Source organism: Malania oleifera, chromosome 7 (genome assembly GCF_029873635.1).
Source record: "Malania oleifera isolate guangnan ecotype guangnan chromosome 7, ASM2987363v1, whole genome shotgun sequence".
NCBI classification, from domain to species: Eukaryota; Viridiplantae; Streptophyta; class Magnoliopsida; order Santalales; family Ximeniaceae; genus Malania; species Malania oleifera.
In genome coordinates this window covers 10131178-10153306 of record NC_080423.1, presented here as the reverse complement: position 1 = coordinate 10153306, position 22129 = coordinate 10131178, and the positions used below count along the sequence as shown (strand labels likewise).

General features: G+C 35.0%; 1 protein-coding gene across 1 annotated transcript; it reads left to right on the top strand.

The window, feature by feature from the left end:
• The first annotated feature begins 238 nt into the window (after positions 1-238).
• LOC131159529 (PLAT domain-containing protein 3-like) lies at positions 239-1122 on the top strand. Its single transcript, XM_058114520.1, has 2 exons — positions 239-436; positions 521-1122. The coding sequence occupies exons 1-2, from the start codon at positions 368-370 to the stop codon at positions 998-1000; spliced, it is 549 nt and encodes a 182-aa protein (XP_057970503.1). The 5' UTR covers positions 239-367; the 3' UTR covers positions 1001-1122.
• The last annotated feature ends 21007 nt before the right edge of the window (positions 1123-22129 follow it).

The following is a 22129-nucleotide window of genomic DNA, read 5'->3' as shown; positions in this document are numbered from 1 at the left end:
CTTCGACACGTGTCCATAACGCTGCCGTTTTGTCCCCGCACGTTCACTCCCTCCTGTACGCTAAGCCAGAGTATGAACAACCCACTATTTTGGCCACTTAACCGAAACCCCAAGACCACCGAATGACACCCAGCCACGACGAAATCGTTGTTCTTACTATCCGACGTGGCGTGATTCAACCCCACGGCTGCAGCAACTCTATCTTTCCTGCGCAGCAGCGTATCACATCCCAAAGTCCGACCTCTCCGGTTCCATCAAGACCCCTGTGTACAAAAATCACGAAAGAACACAATAAAGCTTCGACTTTCTGGTCGCTCCACACGTTTACAGATCGAAACCGAAAAGAAATTGAAACAGAGAAGCAGCCATGAAGTTCTCCGATCTCTCCTTAACCCTCGTGATCGTCTTCTGCTTCGCCGCTTTCTCTCCGTCCTCTGTAAGAAAATCTTCTAATTATTATTTTTTAAAACGAATTTTCTTTGAAATTGAATTCGACAATGGTGAAACTTGTTGAATGCAGGGAGATGACTGCGTGTACACGGTGTACGTGAGGACGGGGTCGATCATCAAGGGAGGCACGGACTCCGTCATCGGCCTGACGCTGTTCAACGGTTACGACGAGCGGGTGGAGGTGGCGGATCTGGAGGCGTGGGGCGGGCTTATGGGCCCGTCCCACGACTACTTCGAGAGGGGCAACTTGGACATCTTCAGCGGGCGGGGCCGGTGCCTGAGCGGGCCGTTCTGCGCCATGAACCTGACCTCCGACGGGTCCGGTCCGCACCACGGGTGGTACTGCAACTACGTTGAGGTGACGTACACCGGCGCCCACATCCCCTGCTTCCAGCAGCTCTTCAAGGTGGAGCAGTGGCTGGCTCGCGACGCCCCGCCGTACCAGCTCAACGCTTTCAGAGACGGCTGTGACTGGTCCGGAAGCAGCGGCGGAAACGGACCTAATGGCCGTGAGGCCCATGATCACGGCCCACTCCGATCCGCTGCTTAGTACAATTGTATTTACTATTTAGAATGTAACTGGGGTGAGGTCTTTCTGGAAAGCAGTTTTATTTTTATTTTCCAAATTATAAATAATTACAAAAAAATATATATCACCTTATTTTAAAACAACCTTGTGTACCACTCCCACTATTCTACAAATTGAACAATCAATTTGAGTTCACTATTTAAGATAAGAAGGGTTAAATAAAGATTCATTTTTCAAGTAAATAATTAGTCTGTACATCCTCAAAAAGATAGTTGAAAAAACCCCATTTCTCCAGTTTATAGGGTTTGCAAGCTGCTCATTAAGTCAACCCTAGATTTAAAATTCTTTGAAAAAATTAAACAAGAAAAATAGTTTACCATGAATTCAAATAAATGATTACAGACAAGACTTATCTAAACCTTTTTTGATTAATTGGAGACCTACAAGAGGAACTCATCTTTTCATCTCTTCTCACCCCTCCAAATATTTGAACATGATTCTCCAATATGAAAGTTCATAAGCTTTAATCTTGGTGTCACCAATTAGACAATCCGAAACACATGATATGATTAACTAATATGTCAATAATAACTAGCAAAAAATATGATTTTCTAAACTATCTATTGACAGTTATGAGATAAATTGCAAAAATCAAAATAAATTATAGAAATCAAGCCTCATAACAAGCACCATCATTGCAGAAATCAAGTCGTAAAACAAATTGAAACGAAAAAGACAAGCACAGGAAGAAGGTAAAATCAATGCAGAAAATAGAGGAAGATGTAGATGAGGAAGAAGGATTCGTCCTCCTTTTCTTACAATCAGAACTGTATACACGGAGTAAGATAAATAGGGAGAAAGAATAACAGAATGAGAGAATCTCGAGCAAAAAATAACTGACCAAGCATAAGGAAGAAAAAAAATAACAACAAAAAAAAAGGGAATAACAAGTATGTTAAAGCCATTCATGTGGGGTCCCTTCCTTCAGGATTCTGGTGTGAGCTAGGGAGCTGAAGATTGGGCATCTTCAATTTGTAATAGCCCCTTGCAAGATGGAGAGTAGATGTTTTCTACTCCCATCTTGGACAGGTGAGAATAAAAAAGGGAAGAAGCTATAAGTTTGGTGAACATATCTGTCATTTGCAAATTGTTGTTGACATGATGAGTAATCAGACCACCATCTTGAATTTTTTTTGCAAATAAGATGACAATCTAGCTCAATTTGCTTTGTGCGTTCATGGAAAACTGGGTTTGCTGCAATGTGTAAAGCAGCGTGGTTGTCACAGAAGAGAGTGGCAGGTTGAGGATGAGGCACTTGGAAATCATCCAAAAGGTAACAGATCCAAGTCAATTCGCAGCAAACCATTGTCATGGCTTTATACTCTGCTTCTGCAGAAGACTTGGAGACGGTGTTTTGCTTTTGGGACCTCCAAGAGATCAAAGGAGAGCCAAGGAAAACCTATTATGGACTTCCGGCTATCAGGACATGAACCCCAATCATTGTCACTATAAGCCTTTAGCTATAAATTGGAATTTGATGAATAGAAAAGTCCTTGACCTGGAGCCATCTTGATATATCTAAGAACTTTGAGTGCTGCATTTAGATGAGGGACTCGTGGAGTTCCCATGAACTGGCTGAGAAGTTGGACAAAATAAGAGAGGTCTGGTCGAATGATGGTCAAGTACATCAAGCGGCCAATGAGTCTTCTGAAAATGGTGGAGTGATGGTCAGGTACATCAAGCGGCCAATGAGTCTTTTGTAAATGGTGGGATCTCCAATAGGTTCTCCCTCATTTCTTGACAACTTGAGATTTTGATCCAAGGGGATTTTAGCAGGTGTAGACCTAATGGTTCCCGTTTCTAATAGAATGTCTAAGGCATATTTTCGTTGACAAAGATGGATTCCCTTTGCTGATCGCGCAACTTCGATGCCAAGAAAGTATTTGAGTTGCCCAAGATCTTTGATGTTAAACTTATCATCCAAAGCTCCTTTAAGTTCTTCAATAGATCTCATGTCATTGTTGGCCATAATTATGTCATCAACGTAAACTAAGATGGCAGTGAAGGAACCATTATACATTCGAGTAAACAAGGTATAATCTCCCTTAGATTGGGTATAACCATGCTGGATGATGAAGGAGGACAGTTTAGCATACCATTGCCTCGAGGCTTGTTTAAGGTCATAAGCAACCTGCAAACCTTTGTTTCATCTGACATGGGATAACCAGGTGGCAGCTTCATGTACGCTTCTTCATCAAGATCACCATGAAGGAAGGCATTGTTGACATCGAATTGATGTAAATGCAAGAAGCCTTTGATTGCCACCAATGCTATTAAGGCCCTCATAGATACTATCTTAGCTACAAAGGAGAAAGTTTCATGATAGTCCATGCCTTCTTCCTGTGTGTATCCCTTGCAGACCAATCTGGCCTTGTATCATTTAATGGTCCCATTGGCATTGTATTTTATTTTGTAAACCCATTTGCATCTGATGGCCTGCTTACCAGGAGGAAGATCAGTGATAACCCAGGTTTTATTCTATTCAAGAGCTGCAATCTCAGTCTGCATAGCTTTCTCGCAATTAGGATCCTCAACAGCATCATGATATGAATGAGGTTCGGTGTTTTTAGTGATTGTGGTGACAAAAATCTTTGTGTTTAGGTGTAATGTTATGATAAGATAAAGTACCACATAGAGGAGAAGGACTACCTGGAGCTGCAGGACCTCGTTTCTTGTTGGACTCCTGTGAATGGGTGAGAGAGCTAGCGGAGCGAGCTTGCTGACAGATGAAGTGTTCAAGGTGGGATGGTGGCCTCTTGGTTCTAGTAGATCTCCTTGGGAGATAAGGACTGCCTATAGTGTGGTCTGAGGTCTCACCAGGAGGTTGAGGTAATGTTGAAGGCTGACTTGGTGTGTTTTGTGGGTTGTTAGGTTCTGCAGTGGCATCAGCTGGTGTAGGAGAGTCTTCATAGGAGAAGTCCACAATAGTAGGCTGAGGAAAAGGAAGCTGAGTAGTAGGGACAAAAGTGGCTTCTCCAGATTGGAAGGGGAAAAAGTCTTCATGAAAAACGACATTCCTTGAGATGAAGATTTTTTTAGTTTGGAGGTCCATCAGTTTGTATTCTTTTACCCCAAAGGAGTATCCCAAGAAAATGCACTTTCTGGCTCGTGCATCAAACTTGTGTCTGTTATTTGAAAGAGTTGAGGCAAAGGCTAAGCAACCGAAGATTCTGAGGTGGGCATATGTAGGCTTGGCTTTAAAAAGGAGTTCAAAAGGACTTTTGGATTTTAAGATGACAGATGGGGTTCGGTTAATGAGGTAGACTGCTGTCAACACACAGTCACTCCAATATCTGATAGCAAGTCCACTTTGGAATCTCAAGGCTCTTACAACATTTAAGATGTGTTGGTGTTTTCTTTCAACTGTGGCATTTTGTTCAGGGGTCTCAACACAAGTTCTTTGGTGAATAATGCCCTTCTCATGATAAAATTGTTTCAGATCAAACTCCCCTCTGTTGTCACTTTGAATGGTTTTGATTTTGGTTGCAAATTGAGTTTCTATCAGGGCATAAAATCCTTTTAAGGTGGAACTTGCATCAGATTTAAATTTCAAAAGATATACCTAGGTGCACCTGCTGAAGTCATCAACTATAGTAAGAAAGTATAGAAAACCATCGTAAGAAACTTCATTACATGGCCCCCAAAGATCACAATGAATGAGTTCAAAATGATGTTCAGAATTGTGTTTACTACAGGAAAAAGGAAGCTTGTGAAGCTTGGCTAAGGGACAAACAAAGCAAGGCTTAGCATTTAGTGAAGTTTTGCATACAGGTTCAAGGTTAAGGAAATCTAGTTTTACTGATGAAGGGTGTCCTAGGCGATAGTGCCAAAGGTCCAGGCTCTGGTTGTTGGTAATGGCAGCAACTTTTGGTGGTATGTTGGTGACTTTGGACAGGGCTTGAGTCAAAGATGTTGGAGAGACTTCATTCCGCAGCAAATGGTATAACCCATTCTTTACCTCATCCATTCTAGTCGTGCACCAAATCAAAAGGTCCTGAACAAAACAATTTTCAGATAAGAAAATAAGACAACACTACAAAGTGTGAGCCAATTTTTGAGTAGAAAAGGATGGAACAAATAGGACATTGTGAAGAATAAGGTCTTTTGTTGGTCTCACTATGCCAATATGGGTCACAAAAACAGCTTCTCCATTAGGCAAGGTTACAGAGTAGGAGACTTTAGCTGTTATGGAAGTGAAGAAGTAGGTTGCACAGATCATATGATCTGTTGCACCTGTGTCAATTATCCAGGGAATAGTTGAATTATCTTTGGGATTGGTGGTGTAAGCTGAGAGACATAAAGGTATACCAGAGAACTGAGGAATGTGCATATAAGGAGTAGCAATGGCAGTTTGAACAGAATGAACTGAGGCTTGACCGGTCTGCTGGAGCATGGCCATCAATTGCTGGTATTGTTCTTGGGTTATAGTGCTTTGACCTTCATGAGTTCCTTGTTCTGGAATAGGTAGAGGAGATGCTGAAACCTAATGAGCATACGAGCTAATAGGAGGAATTCTACCATGAAGTCTGTGCCCTGGAGGGTAGCCATGAAGTTTGTAACATTTCTCTGTAGTATGTCCAGGAATATGGCAGTGATTGCACACTGGTTTGCTGGAATTGGCCTTAAAACACCTCTCCAGAGAGTGACCATGAATTTTGCAATGAGAACAGTAGTATTTGTCACGTCTTTGAGAGCTGTTTTGAGGTGTGAGCTATCTGGTGCCAGGAGAGCAAGGGGTTCAATGGGAGAAGGGTCAGAAGATATCTCTCTATGCTTCTCTTCCTGTTGGATAATTGAGTGAACTTCATTCGAATTGGGGAAAGGTTTAATAAGCAATATCTGTGCCTTAAACCTTTGTAGGAGTCATTGAGTCCCATTAGGAATTTCATTACCCACTCCCTTTGTTGATTTTCGATCACTGCTTTCAAGCCACCACAGCTACAGTTAGGGATGGATTCCTAGTTCATCAGTTCATCGAGAAGTGTTTTCAGCTTGAAGAAGTAACAACTCACAGAATCTTGTTACTGCATCAAGGAAACTATCCCTTGTTTGATTTCATAAATCCTTGGGGCATTTTGCTGCGCTACGATGCTCGAGCTCAACCCACAACTGGTGTGTCGTTTCTACATATAGGGTGCTACATTTGATGTCAACCGACATGGAGTTCTACAGCCATGTAATAACAATGTCATTGCAACGAAGCCAATGATCCATCAAGGGACTGTCAGGATTATTTGGCTCACGAATGTTGCCATCGATGAAACCCAGCTTGTTCTTAATATGCAAGGCACGCTTCATTGATCTTGTCCAAGGATGAAAATTGCTAGAATACAACATTTGCGTGACAAGTAAAGCCCCAGAGTGGTTGTTAGTGCTGATGAAGTATGGGCTGCTGAGCTGAGGATCAAGATGGTTTGAGTGATGGTTTGTGGATGTTGAATTGGTGTTTTGGTTTTGGTTTTGATTGGTGTCTTGATCGAAATTGGTGGAGTCGGTTCGAGCCATTAAGACCAACCTTGCTCTGATACCATAAAACAAATTGAAACAAAAAAGACAAGAGCACTGGAAGAAGGTAAAATCAATGCAGAAAATAAAGGAAGATGTAGATGAGGAAGAAGGATTCGTCCTCCTTTTCTTACAATCAAAACTGTACACAGGGAGCAAAATAAATAGGGAGAGAGAATAATAGAATGAGAGAATCTTGAGCAAAAAATAACTGACCAAGTAGAAGGAAGAAAAAAAATAACAAAAAAAAAAATGGAATAACAAATCTGTTGAAGCCATTCACGTGGGGTCCCTTCCTTCAAGATTCTGGTGTGAGCTAGGGAGCTGAGCTGGAGTTTGAGTTGGAGTTGAAGACTGCGCATCTTCAATTTGTAATAAGCCTCGTATTAAGCACTACCGTACAACTCATAGTGACTAAAACATTCCATATGTAGCACCATTTACTTTTACAAATAGAGAGTGATTATTTTGTAAAATAGCGTGAATCAAGTCAATAGAAAAATTTTCTCCTTTCTTCTACATTTTTATCATGGTATCAGAGCAAATTCTTCTTCGATATCTTTGAACACTTCCGTAACCACCATGGTTGCACCACCCAACCAAACTCCATCCCAACTAATCAGTGATCTCAATTCCCCATATTTCTTAATTGCTGTCGACAATCCTAGAGCAACCTTGGTTCCAAAACATTGAGTAAATATTTTTAAATAATCCATCTCATCGTTAATAGTGTTTTGATAATTTTTTTTAGGATCACCAAGAAAAATGGTTCTACATGTTTGTCCTTGAATCAAGCAATAGTTTAAAAATCATGACAATAACAATATAAATATATAATGATACAAATTAAGACTAATGAAACCCGAAAGTTGAAACAAAAAACTAATGGTGTAAATAATGCATTTTTATAATTTTTTCACTATGAAAAAAAATAGAAAATAGAAAATAAAACAAAGGAAACAATGTGAAAGGACCTTAAATTGTTATGATATAATCATTTTATTTTTAGTAATAGAAATTTCACAAATAGAAAATAATATAATCATTTTATTTTATTAAAGTTTCATATAAAGAAAGTAGACAGGTCTACTCTAATTAATTTAGAACATTAAATAGACATTTTAAAATATTCCATCTCACCCATAATAGTATTTTGATATTTTTCTTTGGGAATACCATAAGAAATGTGTTCCACACGTTTATCATTAATGAAACTAAAAGTGGAAATAGAGAATTGACATGATTTTATAATTTTTCCACAGTACAAAGACAAAATACCGAATAGGTAACAAAAAACAAAGGAAACAATGCCAAATGAACCTTAAATTCTTATAACACACCCAATTTATTTCTAGTGATAGAAATTTTGCAAACCAAAAGCCCTAGCAGTAAATATTATTTTGTAAACCAATTCTTCATTATCTTGTTCATTCATGAAACACATTAGTTAAACCTTTTTTCTTTTTTGATAAAATATTATTTAACCTTTTGCATGAAGATTCTTGTAGAAAAATATGCTATGAGAACCTTTAAAACAATAAGAAATATTGTTTCGAGACATCATTTATTAAAGTTTCATATAAAGATTGTAGACATGTGAGCTCTAATTAATTTACAACATTAAATAAATATTTTAAATAATCCATCATGCCCTTAATGGTATTTTGATATTTTTCTTTAGGATCAACAAGTGAAATTTGTTCCACATGTTGTACTCCTTTTTCTATATATATATATATATATTTTTTTTAACTTGGACTATAGTTTTCAGGTAGCACAAGCTTCTAGCTTGGGCTCCCTATTTTTCATATTTTAGTGCACTTATCTTTATTTAGAAAGAAAATAATAATTTAAATAACATGGGGAAAATATAAAAACACAAACAAAAAAAAAGGGTGGAACACATGTACAAGGATATTTGAGAAATTTTTCTAATAACTCTGTACGACTAGGACTTGTATAAATACATATGATGTAATTCTATATTTTATAGTAGTGAAATTCCGTCGCCACTCGCTCCTGTGAATGTAGGCATACCGCTGAACCACGTTAAATTTGTGCTTGTTTTATCTATCTGTTTGTTTTTTTTTCTGTACTATTCATCATAATTGCTACACATTTCTCAACAAGATAAATTAAGATTAATGAAACTGAAAATAGAAATAAAAAATTGACAATATAAACAAATACATTTTTATCATTTTTTTACTATAAAAAAAATACAAAGTAGAAAAGTGAAAAGAAGGAAAACGATGCAAAACAAACCTTAAATTGTTCTAAAATAACCATTTTATTTCTAGTAATAGAAATTTCATATATCGAATGCCCGCAATATTAATTATGATTTTTCATATAGATAATTCTTCATTATCTTGTTCATTGGAGAAATACATTAGTAAAAGATTTTTAAAAAAATATTCTTTAACTTGCTAAACAAGAACTTATGTTGCTACCATGTTTGGAGACATCATTTATTAAAGTTTCATATGTGTGCTCTAATTAATTTACAATACTAAATAAATATTTTTAAATAATCCATCTCAACCTTAATAGTATTTTGATATTTTTCTTTAGGATCACACGAGAAATTTGTTCCACACGTTTGTCCTTGAATCAAGTAACAATTTAAAAAAACATGATGAAAACAATCAAAATAAAAAATAATACAAATTAAAATCAATGAAATAGAAAAAAACTAGCAGTGTAAACAAATACATTTTTATAATTTTTTTACTATACAAAAAAATACAAAATAGAAAATCCAAAACAAAGGAAATGATGCCAAACGGGCCTTAAATTCTTCTAATATAATCATTTTATTTCTAGTAATAAAAATTTGGCAAGCCGAAGGCCTATAATAATAACTATGATTTTACATATACTAAATTCTTCATTATCTTGTTCATTTATGAAATACATCAGTAAATCCTTAGTACTATTTTTTTTTAATAAAATATTCTTTAACTCGCTAAACAAGAACTTTTAAAACAACAAGAAAATATTGTTGTCATTTTTGGAGACATCGTTCATTAAAGTTTCATATGAAGATAGTAGATAGGTCTGCTCTAATTAATTTAGAACATTAAATAAACAATTTTAAATAATCTATCTTACCCTTTATAGTATTTTGATATTTTTCTAGTGATAGAAATTTCGCACACCAAAGGCACGTAAGAGTAATTATGGTTTTACATATATATAATCTTGTTCATTCTTGAAATAGATTAGTAAAATCCTTTTTTGTTTTTTTTTTATAAAATATTCTTTAGCATGCTAGGAGAAGTTTTAGATAAGACGAAATATTGTTATCATGTTTGGAGACATCATTTATTAAATTTTCATATAAAGATAGTAAACAAGTGTGGTCTAATTAATTTAGACCATTAAATAAATATTTTAAATAATCCACCTCACCCTTAATAGTATTTTGATATTGTTCTTTAGGATCACTAAGTGAAATTTGTTCCACATGTTTGTCCTTGAATCAAGTAACAAATTGAATAATATTACGAAAATAATAAAAATACAAAATAAGACGAATTACGATTAAAGAAATTGAAAGCAAAAAAAAAAAACTCACAATATAAACAAATGTTTATTTGCAATTTTTTTCACCATAAAAAAATTAAAATACAAAATATAAAATTGGAAAGAAAGAAAACGATGCAAAACAAACCTTAAGTTCTTCTAATATAACCATTTTATTTCTAGTAATAAAAATTTCGAAAACCGAAGGCCCATAATAATAATAATAATTATGATTTCACATGCACACAATTTTTTATTATCATGTTCATTTATGAAATACTTCAGTAAAACCTTGTTTTTTTTAAAAAATAAAAAATAAAATATTCTTTAAGTTGCTAAACCAAATTTTTAAAACAACAAGGAAATATTGTTATCATGTTTTGAGACATTATTTATGAAAGTTTCTTATAAAGGTCATGTAAATGTCGGCTCTAAATAATTTAGAAAATTAAATTAATAATTTTAAATAGTCCATCTCACCCTTTATCGTATTTTGGTATTTTTCTTTAGGACACCAAGTGAAATTTGTTCCACATGTTTGTCCTTGAATCAAGTAACAATTTAAAAACATGGCAAAAGTAATAAAAATATAAAATAATACAATTTATGATTAATAAAACTGAAAGTAGGAGAAAAAAAGTGATAGTGTTAACAAATTCATTTTAATAAATTTTTTTTTATTGTATAAAAATAAAAGTACAACTCCACCTGTGATGCACTTAATGTCCATATTTTTTCACACACCATTGAGCCTAAGTCTAAGAAAAAGAAGAGGGTTGCATTAGGAAGTTGACAACCATTATAAAATTTTTTAGATCACTATGATATGAATATTTACCGAGTATTTGTTGGGGAGTCCCCTATGAGTGACGTGTTGCATTTGTACCACTCAAGTGTAGCGAAATGTGAGCAAAGGAGGCCTAGGTCATTGCTCCACAGAGACAAGCCATGTCGGCACCTAGGTACGATGTCAAATATGCGAGAGTTCCTGCATCATCTTAGACGTGGGCAGGTAAACAATTTAATTCAGGAAACTAGGATTAGAATAGCAATTTGGAATATAGGGACACTTACGGATGAAAGCATGGAAACTGTGGACCCAATAATTAGAAGAAAAATCAATATAATTTGCCTTTAAGAAACTAAGTGGGTGAGGGAGAAAGTTAAAGAAATTGATAAATCAGGGTTTATACTTTGGTACACTGGAAAAGAAAAAACATAAGAATGGGGTAGGAATCATTGTAGACAAAAACTTAAAAAATAGCGTTGTTGATGTAAATAGAGTAGGAGATAGAATTATAAAAATAAAGGTGGTATCAGACCAAGAGATAATAAATATCATTAGCGCTTATGCTCCTCAAGTAGGCTTAGCAAAAATCTTAAGAGACAATTTTAGGAAGATATGAATAATATTATACAAGACATACGAGGGAATGAGAAAATATTCATAGGAGGAGATTTGAATAGACACGCTGGAAGGGATTATAAAGGTTATGAGATGATATATAGAGGATACGAATATGGAGACAATAACGAGTCTGGGGAGATGATCTTAGTCTTCGCTATGTCATATAATTTTATTACAATGAATACTTATTTTAAGGAGAGAGAAGAACATTTGATAACTTTTAAAAGTGGACAAAATAGAAGTCAATTAGAATTTTTTTTTTTTTTTTTGGTTTTTGTAATTAGAAGGGTAGAATGTTTATCATGCAAGGATAGTAAAGTTATTCCAAGTGAAAGTCTACCCACACAATGTGGAGTCTTAGTGTTAGATATATGTATTAAAAAAATGGAAGAAAAAGGATAAAATAAACTAGTGTAAGAGAACTAGGTGGTGGAATCTAAAGGGAGAAAATATAATCAAATTTAAAGATAAAATGATCAAATATGGGGATTAGACTATTGAGGATGAAATAGATACAAATACTCTTTGAAGTAAATTAGCTAGCTCTATTATAAAGATAACAAAAGAGATTTTAGGTGAATCAAGGGGAAGATTCACGAATAGCAAAGAAAGTTGGTGGTGGGATAAAGATGTTCAAAAAATTGTAAAGATAAAGAGATTTTGGTATAAAACATGACAAAAAAATGTAGAAAGATGGATAACTTTGAAAAGTATAAAGAGGCGAGTAAAGATGCAAAAAAAGGTTGTTAGTGAAAACATGACATAAAATGTAGAAAGATGGATAACTTTGAAAAGTATAAAGAGGCGAGTAAAGATGCAAAAAAAAGGTTGTTAGTGAAACTAAACATGGATCATTTCATTGTTTGTATGATAGATTAGATGCAAAAGAAGGGAAAATAGATATTGTTAGCCTTACAAGGCTTAATCTCATTTTACTTAACATGTTTGTTAAAGTAAAGTTTCAGGGCTCAAATGTCTTCATAAGATCAAGTTTGAGTGTTTGAAGAGCTTGAATGAAGTTTGTAATTAAAGCCATGAGTTATGATGAAGTGAAAGTATGTTGAAGAATAAGTTCAAGCTGGACAAAGAATGGAAACTAAAGCATAAAGACTTAGTGCTTAGATAGTGTTATCTTATAAAAGTCTCAAGTAAGTACTTCACAAATTCAATATTGATGTTTGAAATTCTTAGGAAATATTATTGACTTAAAGACCTAATTTTAAAATCATGGAAAATATTTTTCATAAAGTCTCACATACGTGTTTCGAAGATCAAAGCTAAGTTTTGAAACCAAATCTTGAAAAAACAAAGAAGTAGCAAGTAAGACAGGTGACTAATGTGTTACTAACTTTGTTAATAAGCAAACAGAACTGAAGCAAGCGATTGGCCCCTTAAAGTCCAGTCGACTAACTCCGCACTAACTTTTAAAATACGATGAACTTAAAAAGATCAGGCAACTGACCCTTAGGCCATAGTCAACTGATGTTTATGTTATAACTTTTAAATAGTGTTATCAAAGTTTCTAAAATTGATTTCTTAGCTTCCAAATTTAAAGAAAACTTGGGGGAAAGGGTAAGAAACTTTATTGCTCTATATATACATGATATTTTATCAAATTATATAGAACATCAAGCATATACAAATTTATAATTTCAAAGCTATATTGCTGAAAATATTTTGTGAAAGCTGTTGTGTTGTTGCTGAGATCATTTACGCGATTATGATCTATTCTACTAATTATCTCAAATCAAAATCAGAACCCTGATGATATTATTATGAGTTTCAACTTCTTTATTTTTTTTTATTGAAGTATATTGATTCTAACATTATACAAATTTTCTCTTTTGAGAGTATTTCAATTGTACGAACAAAGTTTGTTCCTTGGCTTTGTTTTTTGACAATTCAAGATTATTGAATCGTTGCCTAGCGAGAGGATTGTTCTTGTTAAAGAGGGATCTCCACCTTTAATGGAGAGAGACATACTTCACTTGGTAACGAAGTGGAAAGGAAATCCTCAAAGCGTGTTTCTTGAGGCAAGGACGTAGGCCGTTAGTCGAATCGTGTAAAAATTCTGGTGTTCAGCTCTTCTTCCCTTAATCTTTTTACATTCTTGCAAGTATATAAATTGCGTGTATTCTTACTTGATTATTGAGAATTTGCTGAATATTGGTATTTATTGGAATACTAATTTTGATTATATTTGAATCAAGGAACTCTATTGGGTGTAATTGTTGGATTGCAAATTCAGGATAGATTTAATTACTGAGTTTCTAAATACAATAGCTGAGGTAAAGCTTGTGTGAGTGATTATCTTATTGAAGAAAACATTGCAAGATAATTCAGATTGACTTATTGATATCGTATCTTCAGATTATCATTGTTCATTGTTGAAAAGAAAATCAGATTTTGAAGTTCGTTTATATATTGGAGTATTGAAATTTGGATTTGGATTGTTATCTTATATACATAGGATTGTCGATTAGTATAGTACGGCCGTTGATTAGAATTTTTAAGATTGTGTGATTGTAGCAAATAAATTTGAAAAGGGTAATACGTAACCAAAGTTTTTCAAAAAAAAATTTAAAAGTCAATTCACTCGCCTCTTGGGAGTACACCTTTAATCTCAGATATATTTAAGCTTACTAAAGTTAGAGAAAGGACTTGGGAAATGTAAAATGAATAAAAAATGAGGATGATATTGTCTTGGTTAAGGAAGAAGACATAAAATAAAAATAGCAAAGTTATTTTAATACATTGTTTGATGAAAGCCAAATAGAAGGCTTAAACTTAGAATTGAAAAATGAGAAAAAGAAAACTAAAAACACGAGGTTTATTCACAAAATTAGAGTTAACGAAGTTAAGTTTGCACTAAAAAAGATAAAGAATGGAAAAGCTATAGGACCCAATAACATCCTAATTGAAGTTTGAAATGTTAGGTGATAACGAAATTATATAGTTAACTAATTTATTTAACACAATTATAAAAATTAAGAAAATATCAGATGAATGAAGGAAAATAACTTTAATACCTATATACAAAAATAAAGGAGATATTCAAAATTGTAATAATTATCGTGGAATTGAACTTATGCGTCATACAATGAAACTATGGGAAATGACAATTGAACAAAGATTAAGGCTCGAAACAAAGGTCTTGGAAAATCAATTTGATTCTTTGATCGAGAGATCTACTACAGAAGTTAAATATCTTTTAAGAAGATTAATAGAAAAGTTTAGGGAAAAGAAAAAGGACTTCCATATGGTATTTACTAACTTAGAGAAAGCATATGATAAGGTACCTAGTTTTATGGGGGGGGAAAAAGGTGTATGAAGTAGGTATTATGATGTCATTAAGGATATGCACGATGGAGTAATGACTAATGTAAGAAGTATAGATGGATAAACTAGAGAATTTCCAATCATCATAAGTCTACATCAAGGATATGCTTTGAGCCCTTATTGTTTTGCTTTAATGATGGATCAACTTACTAAAAGCATTCAAAATGAGTTTTCATGGTGTATGTTGTTTACAGATGATATTGAATTAATTAGTGAACTAGGGATAGAGTAGAGGCTAAGTTAGAATTATGGGGAGAAGCTTTGGAATCTAAAGGCTTTAAGTTAAGTAGAAATAAGACAGAATATATGAAATGTAATTTTAGTAATGGTAGGAGGAATATTGGAGTCAAAATTAAACTTGATGATGAAGAAATAAATAGCATTTGTAGATTTTGATACCTTGGATCTATTATGCAAGTTGAAAGAGATATTGAAGATTATGTAATGCATAGAGTTAAAACAGGTTGGGTAAAATGGATAAGTGCTTCAAGTGTGCTTTATGATCGCAAAATACCCTTAAAATTAGAAAGGAACTTTTGTAGGATGGCTATATACACTACAAAAAAAAAAAATTTAGTGACGACTATAAATCATCACTAATAATAGTAAACTATCACTATTAATTATTAATAACAGTTTAGTGACACTTATAGATTGGTCACTATAATGGTCGTCTCAACTCACTATTGATGACTGTAGTGACCCAAAGAATAATAGCATTTTAATAATAAAGAGGGAGAGAAAATAGAAGCAGAAATAGAAACAGAAGGGGGCCATAAACTTCGTTGACGAACGCGGAGTGTTCGTCGACGACATTGTATTTTGGAGATAATATTAAATAATCATAAATTCAGGAAATTGCCCAGCTTTGTCGACGAACACAGGATCTCATCGACGAAGGTCTTGAGAATTTCGTCGACGAATACAGGACTTCGTCGACAGAAATTACCGAGAGACGGTTCGGACTTCCCTGAATTTCGTCGACGAATTTTGTGAAGGGCTCATCCACGAGGTGACGTGTATCATCGACGAACCTGACCCTATAAATAGTGGAAACCCTGGATTTTATCACATTTCTCTCGCCGCTCTCTCTCTCTCTCCTACGACTCCCTCTCCCTTCTCTCTTGGATTCCGGCCCCACCAGTCGCCGGATTGATGATCCGAAGCTACCACGACGCTCCAGGCGGAGTTCTCTGCAAAGCTGCCGGAGCGGATCATCGGGAAAATAGAGTTGGAATTCATCCCAAATTCATGATAAGGTTTTTTATCTAGTTTTTGACTTCCTCACAGTTATAGGAAATGATATAGATGGAAAAATACTGATATTATGTTTTGGCATATGTTGGTTTCAGGGTGTTTTTGTAGAAGGCCCTGCGGGTGTTAGGCTTGTATTCCCTATGAGTTTTTCAAAGTTAAGGTAAGGGAAATATGCTATGTTAGGAAATTTCTAAATATTATATAGTTTATTTATTTACGAAAAATTATGTATTTTAGTATGGTGTGGCTTGTGATTATGTATATGGTACGGGGATATGTTTTACGAATTTAGTTTCATGATTTTATAAATTTCAGTATTATGCTTATACGAACTTCAGTATCATGATCTTACGGATTTCAATACCATAATTTTACGATATTTCAGTACCATGATTTTATGAATCTCAGTACCATGATTATACGAATTCCAGTATTACGAATATGCAGTTCCATGTTATGATTATTCAGATTTTAGTACGTTATGCAACATCATGGTTATTTCAGTACTTCAGAATCATGGTAAATCAATTAGTTATGTATAGAAATATATTATATGATATCAGACTCTGTTGGACTTGCAGCTACAGAGTACGGTACCGTTGCTATAGATACTATGTTACTTTACGAGTGCAACCACCTATTCAGATATATGTGGTAAAGTCGACCACCTAGGCCCTTGAAGAGGTTAGGCTCTCCATCCAGATATGGGTTGAGGTGGGCAGGTCGACTGATGGAGTTCAATGATTTATTCCTGGTTGGCCAGCCAGGGTAAATCCAGCCTACAGGTCGCACAATCTCGTCATGAGGGGCATGTCATGACATAGATAGCCACAGGGAACAGTTTCAGTTACTATTTCTTACGTATTAATTTACAAAAACGGGGATCCTACTATATACACTAGAAGTATTTTGAATTATAACCATAATACTGATATGTCAAGCAATAGGGAAAAAGGGGTGGTATACTTTATTATTTGTGATGTACTTTTGTACTCAGTTATTCATGTTTATATGAAACAGATTTCATGATATATAGTAGCTCATTTGCCACACACTAGTAATAGCATATTTCTTCTTACTGAGCGTTGGCTCATTCCAGTGTTGAAACATTTTTCAAGTAATCCAGGTAGGCGAGCAGATCAGGCTTGTAAATAGAGGGGCGTCTATAGTGCCCTGTCAGAGAGTGAGTATCATTTTTGGGAGCATTTTTTTATAGCCCTCACCTGTTGAGGTTATTTTGGGAACAGTGATAGATGTATATTTTGAGATTACATACTAGCACTCTAGTATTGCATATAAACGTATATGGATGTGTTTATTCAGTTCTGCTTCTTGCTACTTAGGTTTATGGATGGACTTATCTCAGTAGGGTATCAGAGCATGTAAATTATCATAGTTTATAAAAAAAAAAAATCAATTTAATAAGCAGGTCGTTACAGTGACGGTTTTGGGAACCATCACTAATAATTGAATATTAGTGATGGAGGCGAACCATCACTAAAGGTGTAATACCATCACTATGACAAACACTATTTTTGGGTTGAAAATAGTCAGTAAAAACCTGCTACTAGTGATGGTAACGATTTCAAAACCGTCACTATTGTCTCACTTTTAGTGACGATTCTGGAACCGCACTATTGGTTGACTTTTAGTGACGGTTATGAAATCATCACTATTGGTCGACTTTTAGTGACGGTTCTGGAGTCGTCACAATTGGCAAACCTTAGTGACAATTTTAGAACCATCACTAAAAGTTTCATATAATTTCATTAATTTATTTTTTATAAAAAATCAGGTATTCCTGTGAAAACCCTGTAATTATATTTTATCACACATCATTTTGAACCATAATTATATATTAATTTTTGTAATCATTAAGAAAATGAAAATATATATACAAAAAAAGTGTTAGAATGTACATAAATATCATATACAACTACATGGTTTGTCCACATAACAAAAAATACAAAAAATAGTCTACATCACCATCATCATGGTCTTTGTCATCCTCATCATCATTCGACAAGCTACAGACCCTACAAAATAATAATTATACAACAAATTAGTATAAAATTTTTGGATACTATAAGTAAAAATTATTTGATAGTAAGAATGATTACTACATAGTTAAATAACAAGTGATACAATTTTAAATATCTAACTTTGATTTTAAATGTCCATCTGTAAAAGCAGGGTGAATTTTTAGTGTCCATCTTTAAGTATCTAACGTATTAAACTCAATTTTCTTCAAAGCATCTAATTTTCAGTTGGGGAGAGGAGTTTTTAAATAATGTCAACTTTGGCACATCCACTTCAATGTTACGGATGTGTTGGAACTAACCCCACTGATTTTGGACCTCATATGCTCGATTTGGAGACCTGAGTACCGAAATCAACTAAGCACCTAAGTTCTAGAACTCAGTTTGCTTCTAAGCATATGATTTTCAACTAGGGAGGATTTTTTGGGTACCGTTAGCTCCAACATGTCTACTTAAATGTCATAGATGTGTTGGAACTAATCCCACTCAAATTGGACCTTGTATGCTCGATTAGGACACCTAAGCTCTTAAATGAACTAAGTACTTAAGATATGAAACTCAGTTTGTTTCTAAGCATCTAATTTTAGTCGTGGAGGTGTTTCTAGGTACCATCAGCTCTGGCACATCCACTTCAATTTTATGGATGTGTAGGAAGTAACTCCACTCAATTTGGACCTCATATGCCCGATTTGGACACTTGAGTTTTGAAATAAACTAAGTATCTAAGGTATGAAACTCTGTTTGCTTCTAAGCGTCTAAATTTTAGTAGAGAAGGATTTTTTGGGTATTGTCAGCTCCAACACATCCACTTTAATGTTACATACATGTCAAAACTGGCCTCACTTAGTTTGAATCTCATATGCTCAATTTGGACACATGAGTTCCAAAATCATCTAAGTACCTAAGCTATCAAACACAGTTTTCTTCTAAGCAACTAATTTTCAACTCGAGAGGAATTTTCAGGTACCGTCACCTCCAACATGTCCACTTCAATGTTACGGAAATTTTGGAACTAAACCCACTCATTTTGGAGCTCGTATGCCCAATTTGGACACTTGAGTTTTGAAATCAACTAAGTACCTAAGGTATGAAACTCCATTTGCTTCAAAGCATCTAATTTTTAGTTAGGGAGGATTTTTTTCATACCGTCCACTTTGTCACATACAATTCAACATCATGGACGTGTTGGAACTAACCCCACTTAGTTTGGAACTCGAATGATTTGGGCACCTGGGTTATGAAATTAACCAAATACCTAAGGTATGAAACTTAATTTGATTTTAAGCGTCTAATTTTCAACTGGGGAGGGGTTTTTGCGCACCGTTAATTCCGTCACATCCACGTCAATGTCACGGATGTGTCAGAACTGACCCCACTCATTTTGAACCTTGTATGTTTGGTTTAGACACTTGAGTTTCAAAATCAACTAAGTACCGAAGCTACAAAACTCAATTTGCTTCTAAGCATCTAATTTTCAACTGGGGAAGAGTCTTTAGATACGACAGCTCTGGTACGTCTACTTTAATCTCATGGATGCGTTAGAATTGAGCCCACTCAATTTGGACCTTGTATACTCGATTTGGATACCTAAGTTTTGAAATGAGCTAAGTATATAAGGTATGTAACTCAGTTTGCTTCTAAGCATCAAATTTTCAGTTGGGGAGGTGTTTTTCGGTACCGCCGGCTTCAAACATCCACTTCAATGTCACGTATGTGCCCAAACTAGCCACGCTCAGTTTGAACCTCGTGTGCTCGAGTTTGACACTTGAGTTTCAAAATCAACTAAGTACCTAAGCTATAAAACACAGTTTGGTTCTTGGAGTATAATTTTCAGTTAAGGAGGAGTTTTTGGGTATTGCCATCTCTGTTACTTAAACTTTAATTTCATGGACATGTTTGAATTTACCCCACTCATTTCAGACCTCGTATTCTTGATTTGGACACTTAAGTTCTGAAATCAACGAAGTACCTAAGGTGTCTAATTTTCAACTAGGGAGAATTGTTTTGGTACTGTCAGCTGCAACACATCCACTTAAACTTCATGGATGTTTCAGAACTAACCCAACTTAGTTTGGAGCTTATATTCTCGATTTGGACACCAAAGTTTTGAAATCAACCAAGTACCTAAGGCATGAAACTCAATTTGCTTCTAAGTGTCTAATTTTCTACTAGGGAGGAGTTTTTGGGTACCATTATCTCTAGTATGTCCACTTCATTGTCACATATGCATTAGAACTTATCCCACTCATTTTGAACCCATTATGTCTGATTTGCACACCTGTTCTAAAATCAACTAATTATGAAGGATTTTAAAACTCAGTTAGCTTCTAGAATTTTAAACTGGGAAGGGATTTTATGGTACTATCAACTTTAGCATATCCAAAATAAAAGAAAACAAAACAAAGGTAAATGAGTCCCTAAAATGCACTATGTTAGGTCATCATTTACCTTTGTTTTGCTTTCTTTTATTTTGTAAATGCCCTTTGTTATCATAGTTCAGAGTTATGCAAGGTTTTTTCATGTTTTAGAAAAAAAGGGGCTAAAACCGAGTTAAGCATTATGAGAAGCCAAGAGAGTAATTGGAGTGCAAGAAGACCATGTTCAAAGGAAAGAAGACCATGTTCGACCATGTGGTGCGACCAGCTAACACAAGGGCAACTAGGTCACAAGTTGCAAACTCCAAGGTTCAAACTGAAAGAAGAATGCTGCAAGGTTCTACCAAGTGATCGACCAAGCAACCCTTTGGGATGACCAGGTTGAGATATTGAAGCCCACTAAGCCAAAGATACTGAGAGTCTCGACCAAGCATTCGACCAATAGACCTTGAGGGGTAACCAAGTCGAGTTCCTGAGATAAACTGAAGATTGACATCCTGCAAGTCTTGACTAGCAGCTCAACCAGCAAGACCCATTTGCATGACTAGGTCGAGGATGCTGAAGTTTGAATTCCTGATTTCTTGCGAGCCATGACCAAGGTACAACTAGAAGAAAGCATGGTGCGACTATGTCGACAACGACGATCTTCTGTGCGATATTTCTTGAAAAATTTCTTATTTTGAATTTCAAACCTTGTAAACCCTATTAGGTACAAACAATAGCTTCAAATATGCTCTTAGGGTTCTACTTTGGCCTATTTTGGGTTAGTGACAGACCTAGAAAGCCTTTGAGAACCAAGTAGAGTAGATTTACTGCCTTTGATTTAAATTCTTGTTCTGGTTCATGCTTGGATTTGTGAAGGCCTGTGACAACCTTCTCATTCCTTGTGTTGCCAAGTAGATTGGGGTTTTCAATTGTATGCTTGATTGTTAGTGACAGACTATTGAGTTTGTGATTGAAGCCATCTTTACATGTTTTCCTTTACTGCTTTCATTTATATGCTTTCCTTTACATGCTTTCATTTCAATACCATCCAAGTTTACATCTTTGAGAGTGATGTTACCCTAGGGGATAGGATAACCTAGTTAGAGATTCAGACATCTATACAGATTAGGCTACAGTTCATGTACGGGGTGGATTCGTGATCATTAAGATAGAGTATACCTTTGTTCTCGATCGTACTCCGAACTATTGGTGCACCTTCGCTACTCTATGCCCTCGAATGGTTCACTTAGCCGTTGGCCTAATACGGATAGCTGACCGAACATAACTTGCGCCAAACGACAATCTAGGTGTGATTCATGATCTTAGATATGCTTTGTAGGAGTAGTGATAATGTAGAATTTACATACTTTCAGTAGATTTTCAGAAAAACCTTTTCAAAATCTCTATTTTTTTTTTACCTTTTTACACAAAGTTATAGTAAACTAGGCTGAAAGTGGTAAATAACTGCACTTGAGTCCCTGAGGATCAACACCGAACTTACTCATTGTTCTACTAAACTTGGGAGTAGTTAGGTTTATAATTTTATTTTTGGTAGTTGAAGACCCCAACCTTGGCGAGCCTACCAAATTTTGGTGCTGTTGTCGAAGACTTAGTCACAGTGGTAAGCCAAGTTCTAGTTTAGCGTATTCTAGCT

Bases quoted from the DNA above. Each gene is read 5' to 3' on its own strand.
- LOC131159529 (XM_058114520.1), top strand. From the start codon at position 368: ATGAAGTTCTCCGATCTCTCCTTAACCCTCGTGATCGTCTTCTGCTTC. The intron at 437-520 runs GTAAGAAAATCT...TGTTGAATGCAG, and splicing joins CCGCTTTCTCTCCGTCCTCT to GGAGATGACTGCGTGTACAC.